At 31.7% G+C, this 9,210-nt stretch overlaps 1 protein-coding gene across 1 annotated transcript; it reads left to right on the top strand.

Moving 5' to 3' along the window:
* Positions 1-1,089: 1,089 nt before the first annotated feature.
* LOC143068724 (uncharacterized) lies at positions 1,090-8,741 on the top strand. The gene is made up of 6 exons (XM_076242988.1): positions 1,090-1,157; positions 3,626-3,829; positions 4,639-4,804; positions 6,156-6,284; positions 7,373-7,523; positions 8,346-8,741. Exons 2-6 carry the CDS (start codon positions 3,748-3,750, stop codon positions 8,568-8,570), a joined length of 753 nt encoding a protein of 250 aa, XP_076099103.1. The 5' UTR covers positions 1,090-1,157; positions 3,626-3,747; the 3' UTR covers positions 8,571-8,741.
* Positions 8,742-9,210: the final 469 nt, after the last annotated feature.

The raw sequence follows: 9,210 nt of genomic DNA on the forward strand, positions 1-9,210 counted from the left end.
AACGATGATCTCTTGAAAAAGGTCGATCAGCTTCATATTTCATTACATATTGGTAAGTTCATGTGAGATTTTATTTTATCTTGTAAACGATGATCTCTTGAAAAAGTTCGATCAGCTTCATATTTCATTACATATTGGTAAGTTCATGTGAGATTTTATTTTATCTTGTAAACGATGATCTCTTGAAAAAGGTCGATCAGCTTCATATTTCATTACATATTGGTAAGTTCATGTGAGATCTTATTTTATCTTGTAAACGATGATCTCTTGAAAAAGGTCGATCAGCTTCATATTTCATTACATATTGGTAAGTTCATGTGAGATTTTATTTTATCTTGTAAACGATGATCTCTTGAAAAAGGTCGATCAGCTTCATATTTCATTACATATTGGTTAGTTCATGTGAGATTTTATTTTATCTTGTAAACGATGATCTCTTGAAAAAGGTCGATCAGCTTCATATTTCATTACATATTGGTAAGTTCATGTGAGATCTTATTTTATCTTGTAAAAGATGATCTCTTGAAAAAGGTCGATCAGCTTCATATTTCATTACATATTGGTAAGTTCATGTGAGATCTTATTTTATCTTGTAAACGATGATCTCTTGAAAAAGGTCGATCAGCTTCATATTTCATTACATATTGGTAAGTTCATGTGAGATTTTATTTTATCTTGTAAACGATGATCTCTTGAAAAAGTTCGATCAGCTTCATATTTCATTACATATTGGTAAGTTCATGTGAGATTTTATTTTATCTTGTAAACGATGATCTCTTGAAAAAGGTCGATCAGCTTCATATTTCATTACATATTGGTAAGTTCATGTGAGATCTTATTTTATCTTGTAAACGATGATCTCTTGAAAAAGGTCGATCAGCTTCATATTTCATTACATATTGGTAAGTTCATGTGAGATTTTATTTTATCTTGTAAACGATGATCTCTTGAAAAAGGTCGATCAGCTTCATATTTCATTACATATTGGTAAGTTCATGTGAGATCTTATTTTATCTTGTAAACGATGATCTCTTGAAAAAGGTCGATCAGCTTCATATTTCATTGCACATTGGTAAGTTCATGTGAGATCTTATTTTATCTTGTAAACGATGATCTCTTGAAAAAGGTTGATCAGCTTCATATTTCATTACATATTGGTAAGTTCATGTGAGATCTTATTTTATCTTGTAAACGATGATCTCTTGAAAAAGGTCGATCAGCTTCATATTTCATTGCACATTGGTAAGTTCAAATGAGATTTTATTTTATCTTGTAAACGATGATCTCTTGAAAAAGGTCGATCAGCTTCATATTTCATTGCACATTGGTAAGTTCAAATGAGACTTATATTATCTTTAAATGACTGAAATCCTTAGATGAGAACTAGCTAGCACTGCCTCAGTGATCTAGTGGTAGAGTGTTTGCATTGAATGCTGAAGGTCCTGGGTTTGATCCCTGGCTGGGTCAAACCAAAGGTTTAAAAATTGGTATTTACAGATTCTCATCTAAGCATGTGGGAGTTGTCCGGGTAGGGTAACCAGTCTTCCTGCTGTTTATAATCAGGCTTAAGTTTTCAAATTCATAATATATTAACATGTTCTCGTCCTGAATATGCATTTAACTTGTCCTTGAACATTTATAATTTATAAGCAGGCATCCAATATCATCATCCTGAAATTAGTCTTTAACATAGTTATATCATACAATATATTGTTTTAATTATTCAAAATTTAAAATGACACTTTAAGAAATATTTATATAAAGGATCTGTCTTCCAAAGAAAGGGAAATTAACTTTTAAAAGTTAGGTAATGAATCAATCAAACAGATAATCAGTTATTTTTGCCTTTTGTTTCTGACAGTATAAAACCTTTAAAGTTTTTATTACATGTATATTATATAACTTTTTCCAAAAAAATTGCAAACTGTTAAAAATGAAAATTATCTAGAAATTATATAACATAAAAGGCACTTACATCAAGTGGTTTCACTTACTAATACCTTATTTGAAGTGTCTAAAACAATATCTACTTTATTTAGCCTTGAAAGATAAAACATGTAATAGGTAATAGATCATCAGAAAAAATCATTACAACATTACATGTGCCTACTTGTGATTAATTCTACTTGGATATTGTTACAAACACTTTCAAATTTGATATCAAATAAGTCAAAGTCCAGTAATTTGTTCTTGAGTTTCTTTTTTAGCTCACCTGGCCTTTCACCTGGCCTGAAAGGCCAAGTGAGCTTTTCTCATCACTTGGCGTCCGTGTCCTTTGTTGTCGTCGTCCATCGTCCTTAACTTTTACAGAAATTTTCTCCTCTGAAACTACCTGGCCAAATTTAACCAAACTTGGCCACAATCATCATGGGGGTATCTAGTTTAAAGAATGTGTCCGGTTACCTGGCCAACCAACCAAGATGGCCACCATGGCTAAAAATAGAACATAGGGGTAAAATATAGATTTTGGCTTATAACTCTGAATCCGAAGCATTCAGAGCAAATCTGACAAGAGGTTATCAAGTCAAAATCTATCTGCCCTGAAATTTTCAGACGAATCCGACAACCTGTTTTTGGGTTGCTGCCCCTGAATTGGCAATTTTAAGGAAATTTTGCCGTTTTTGGTTATTAACTTGAATATTATTATAGATAGAGATGAACTGTAAACAGCAATAATGTCAGCAAAGTAAGATCTACAAATAAGTCTACATGACCAAAATGGTCAGTTGACCCCCTTAGGTAGTTATTGCCCTTTATAGTCATTTTTTACCAATTTTTCGTACATTTTTGTAATCTTTTACAAAAATCTTCTCCTTTGAAACTAACTGGGCCAAACTTAACCATACTTGGCCACAATAATCATTGGGGTATCTAGTTTGAAAAATTTGTGCGATGACCCAGCCAACCAACCAAGATGGCCGCCATGGCTAAAAATAGAACATAGGGGTAAAATGTAGATTTTGGCTGAAAACTCTAAAACCAAAGCATTAAGAGCAAATCTGACTTGGGGTTAAATTGTTTATCGAGTCGAGATCTATCTGCATTTTCAGATGAATCTGACAACTGCACCTGAATTGGTAATTTTTAAGGAAATTTTGCTGTTTTTGGTTATTATCTTGAATATTATTATAGATAGAGATAAACTGTAAACAGCAATAATGTTCAGCAAAGTAAGATCTACAAATAAGTCAAACATGACCAAATTGCCCTTTACAGTCAATTTTTAACAATTTTCATAAATTTTGTATATTTTTGTAAATTTTAACAAAATATTATCCTCTGTAACTAATGGGCAAAGTTCATTATAGATAGAGATAATTGTAAGTAGCAATAATGTTCAGTAAAGTAAGATTTACAAACATCACCATCACCAAAACACAATTTTGTCATTAGTCCATCTGTGTCTTTTGTTTAATATGTACATACATGTAGACCAAGGTGAGCGACACAGGCTCTGAAGAGCCTCTAGTTTTTTCTATTTGTGGTTTTCATCATTTTTGAAAAATAATTTCAATTTGTATTTAGTTTTACCATGTTTACTGTAAAATCCTATAATTTTTTGGATAATAAATTATTGTTTATTATGACTCATTACTGTTTACATACATAAAATATTTTTTTTTAGATAAAGTAGATGATGATCATTTATACAGTTGGTATAGAAGTCTGTATAACCTTTTCCACAAGTCAAGGTTCAGATTATATCATACATCAGCATCAGATCAGCTATGTTTACAAGTCACACTCATGGAGTCATGTACTTACTACATGTCCTGGGTCAGAGATCCTGGACCACAAACCATGATATTGTACCCTCCAGCTATTGATGGTATGTATACACCCCTAGGTCCTAGGCTCAATCCATCTTGTGTTAATGGTAATTATACAGCCTGATTTTCAACTTGCTATTGATGATAATCATTGTGTAATGTTAGCTTTTAATGATAAGTATGGGCCTAGGGGAAATCCCTGTGTCCATGTGGCTGGTGATATCGCACATTACCTGATTTTGTTATATCTGCAATGTAAACAAATAGAACCATTTTGTAATTGTTTACATCTTCTGAAGGGACAGAAAAGATTAAAATTGAGAAGTTCAAGCATAAATTTATAATTACAATTCCATGATTAATCATTTAAGCCATTTCCATTATAAATTTTCAGTGGATAAAATTGGTTTCCTATTAAGTCTTTCCTGTATTCAAATTAGCTATTTTTAGAAAGCATGTACAAATTCACCAGGCATATGAAGAATTGTCAAATCAGGGTTTACCCTAATTTTGGAGACATATTACATAAAATCTTAACCGTGAAAACTATACAAAAAGATTACTTCAAGAAATAAAAACATGTCATGAGTTTCTCACTATATTAACAAGTTATTGGTTTCATTTCATTACCAAAGTGAAGCCAAAAGACTTAGGTGTGTGGAGCCGTGGATACACCAGACTGCATTGTATAGCTATATATATTATGTATAGACATTGTGACATTGTACCAACATTTTATTGATGGTAGTTAAGACCGTTTAAACGTTGTTTATAATGCAGCGTGTTATTTATACATGGAGTGTACCATATATGATTTATTATATAATTCTACAATTTACTATGTTTGATAATCTGAAATATGTTACAGGTTCAATGGAATTTGAGCTTTCAAGAATAGAAGACTATTTAGAGAAACCAGAAGGGTATTGTGATGATAGTGTAGATATACCAGTCTTGAGGGGTACTCCTATATCATTATGTACCAACACTGACAGATATATGTTGAGAAATCCTTGTAAAATTATTCTTATAGGGTAAGTTGTTATATACCTTGAGATGGCACTCTTGCTTCATTTTCATATTTACCGGATGTGTAAAAAAGTAATACCCATAGTGTGTCAATTTATAGCCTGGGTTTACCTTCATTCTCATCTCATCCAAAAATCTTAAGCTAGCATGGACATCAGGGAATTTGTGCCTCATTTTCATATTTACTGGATCTTAAAAAAATCAACCCATACTGTGCTAATTTATAACCTGGATTTACCCTCATTATCATCTCATCTCATCAAATTCTTAAGCAAGTGTGAACATCAAGGAAAAAAATTCCATGACAGCTTTTAAGTGCATTTATATTTAAGTGTTTTTGGTCAATCTTTTCTTTTTTCTTTCAGATTTATATTCACAACTTATTTAGCATGGCAAATATTAGCCTCAGATATTGTAGACACATGTCTATTGTTGAAGACAGTTAGTGGACTTCTAGATGTATATTGGTTTAAGGGTTGTTAGATTTCTCATCTCATACCACTTTTTATTATACGACCCCAAAAAATATTCGGTCGTATAATGTCGTCTAGATCTGCGTTGTCTTCCTAAGATGCATTTAGTTTCCGGACAATTACTTTAGTTTAAGTGAATGGATCTCTATAAATTTTTACCAGAAGGTTCAATACCACTCAAGGAAGGTTGGAATTGATTTTTGGGGTTATGGTCCCAATAGTTCAGGAATTAGGGGCCAAAAAGGGAGCCCAAATAAGCATTTTTGTAGATTCCAAACAATAACTTGTGTTTACTTTATAGTGTATGAATCTATCTGAAATTATACCACAAGATTCCATCCCATGAAGGGATGGTTAGTATTGACCTTGGGGGGTTATGGCTCAAACTGGTAAGGAGTAATTAGGGGCAAAAAAAGGGGGGTTAAAATTTATGTTTTTCTGGTCAATGGACAATTAAGACAATTTAAAAGCTGTGTATGGGAGATAATCCAAAAAATATTTAAAATACAATGTTAGGTATATTCAGATTTACCTCCCTTACACTTTTTGTAAATTATGTATCAAGAAATGTCACAGGTTTTGGACTATTTGCCAAAAAAACGGGGAGGGGGTATTGCACAAAAGCAAAAAATATATAAATTCGAATCATATTACCAATTCTAAGGTTTTTGACTACAGTTATTCTGTGTCAGAAACCTAATATGTGTCAAATATTTAATAACAATCCAAATTCAGACCTGTATCAAGCACAAATATTGCATCCATTTTTGCCCCAACTGTTCAGTGTTGACCCTAGATCTTGTGTAATAAAATTTGACATTCTTGTAGAATGAAAATTGAATATTTGAATTACACAGTATTTTTTTTTATGATTTTTTTTTAGGGAGGAGAAAATGCAATTAACTACGGATTCATATTTGCCATTTGAGCTTCAATGTGATGTCATTGGATTGAAGATGTTAGATGGTCATATTGATGCAGATGTTAATGAATATACAACCAATAATAAAGGGTAATATTATATTAAGAAATAATATTCATGCCAGACATAAGATAAGTGTGTTGGAGATTCTCTTGTTATTTTGAAAATTAAAACAAAATTCTGGGAAAAATTTAGATGGAAAGTTTAGGTCATGCACCCCTGAAAATGGCAAAAAATGAAGTAAGAATATTAAACTATTATTGTCATTAAAAAAAACCATACAAAACATGTAGGAATATTTTTGCCACTGACCAATTAAGGGTTCACATCCTTCTTTTAAAAACTTTCATATTGATAGTACAAAAATCATTTAGTAGAAAATTACATGTATAAATATACTGTGAAGTGAAAATTACTTTAACCTAGAATGGAGTACAAAACTACTTAGGCCTAGCAGTTATTATAAAATTATTTGAACCAAGCAATGAGTAGAAAATTATTTAATCCAAGCAGTGAATAAGAAATAGGCTAGTTAAGCAATGAGTTGAACAGTTAGTTAACTAAGTTGTGAGTAGAAAATTACTTTCTTTGTTTTTTGTGCTATTTTCACATTTCTTCTTAGGTGTGAGAAAGTATTTCTCCTCAGTGGCGGATCTAGAAATTTTCATAAGTGGGGGCCAACTGGCTGTCTAAGAGGGGGCCCGCTCCCGTCACGTTTCAGTGATTCCCTATATAATCAACCGGTTTTTTTTCTCATAAGGGGGAGGCCCGGGCCCCTAAATCCGCCTCTGCTCCTCACCAGTAAAATATATGTTCTCGGCAAAGGATTGGTGGAATTTAATTATTACATCAAAATTTTCATGGTTTCTTATGAATTTCCTATTGTGACGTTATGAAAAAGGCGACCATGTCTGACATGCCTGACGATGTCACATATAAAGAACACAATTTTTTGCAAATCTTTGAAATGGAAGGGTAAAAATCATTAGAGATTCCACCACTATAATTCATTTATTGTCATATTTCTCCTCTCTCAACAGTTAAACTTTTCATATTTAAAAAGGTAGACAAGCCTTGGGGCTTTAAATACTCAAATTAAACTGTCTCAAGTGGAGAATTATCCTAACACACTTGCTGCAGAAGTGAATCTATATTTAACCTTTCACATTTCATTGCAGAACTTTACAACAGTCTACCCATGGAAGATCAACAGTGTTAGAAGCACTGGACAAATACACATTGTACGACAACAAGAACATTTTATATCTGAACATGCCAGACATGTTTTGGGAAATCATTACACCATTGCTAAATTCTGGAGTCCTAAAGGTAATTTATATAATGGGGAGTAAAGGAATAGGGTTTAAATATAAGGAAAATTCAGTTAGTCATACACAATCAATTTAAACTTGAAAATGTTGTGAAGATCCACTTGTTCATATTACAGCTATATTCTTAGCCGTTAGTTAAACTATAGAAGTTTGACAAATATTGTTCTTAACTATTGAACAAGGTAAAATTAGACTTCAACATACTGTTACGTACATGTATTTCACATTTTTATATCCTGAGTTCAGGCCTTAATTATGAAATAATTGAAGAAGTAAGGATAGAGATAATTTTAGTTACTGTAAATTCAGAAATTATTGCATGCATTTTGCATTTATCATTGCAATTCTTGAAGAATGAACAAAAATGTGAGTTTATTTATTGCGATTTAGGAAAAACTTCACACAGATATAGGTATCAGATATCAGAATGTGAATTCTTATTGTTTGGATGCCCAAGGTGTTGCAATATTTGCATTTATAAAACCTAGGAAAAATTTCTGAATTTACAGTAAATGTCTGTAAGTTTATAGATATTGAAGTACTTTAACAAGTTTATGGTAAAACGCAATAATGTTCATTATAAAGTCATGTTACTTTTTGTAAAGTCAGGAATGTACCGGTAGACAACATTCATTCTACATGCAGAAAAAAAGCAAAAGCTCTTCCATGTTGTCTTGTTATAATTTTGACATGATTTTCTTGTAGCAATACATATGCGATTGTGGAACAAGAAAAATGGGGTTGATTTATCCAGTTCATGAAATTAAGCAACAAAAAACTTTATTAAATGTACTGTTTTATAAATGTTTCTTTTTTTCAGGGGTTTCATCAGCTTATCATTGACATCAATCTCCACAGAATATCAAAGAAGCTGCCGGTCGGAACAATCAGAACTTACTTCAGTGAACTTAAACGTATTGAATCTTATGGCTTTGATCTCTTCCAATCTATAAAGCTTGGAAATGGTGTTAAATTCGGAAAAAACAGCGAACATCACAGACTTAATTATGTGAAAACAAGACCACCATTTGGAAAATCAACATAATTGTATCGATAGTCTCGACTCTCTTAGATATTTATTTATTTTTTTGATGTTTTTAATCATGATAATGCCAATTTGTACCTGTATTTTTCCCCCATTGTATCATGCCATATTTCATGAACCTATTTATATAGAATAATAAAGAATATTAAAAGTTTATATTTATATTGAGAAGATTGCCTTTTCCTTTATAATAATACATATGTAATAATGGCATTTTTGTGCTTATGATACTGACTTTATTAGAAAAAATGTCAAGTAAAAGTAAAATCACCAAAAATACTGAACTCTGAGGAAAATTCAAAAAGGAAAGTCCCTAATCAAATGGCAAAATCAAAAGTTCAAACACATCATACTGTCATATTCCTGACTTGGTACAGGCATTTTCTCATGTAGATCGGAAGCCCGTTTGAGTCAACAACAAAAAGTTGGAATAGTTGTTCGTTTGTATGATTGATGTCTGATGCTATTCATTGATAAAGTGATGTTGTTGCACTGATACAGGATGTCATAGCTTATATTTTACAGTATGAAGTCATATCCATGATCCTAAAAAATATAACAGTAATTATGATCAAAGGGAAAATGTTCAAAATGTAGATAAAATTGTTTCCTACCACCTGTCATCTGTTGATTTCTATTT

Source organism: Mytilus galloprovincialis, chromosome 3 (genome assembly GCF_965363235.1).
Source record: "Mytilus galloprovincialis chromosome 3, xbMytGall1.hap1.1, whole genome shotgun sequence".
Lineage (NCBI taxonomy): Eukaryota > Metazoa > Mollusca > Bivalvia > Mytilida > Mytilidae > Mytilus > Mytilus galloprovincialis.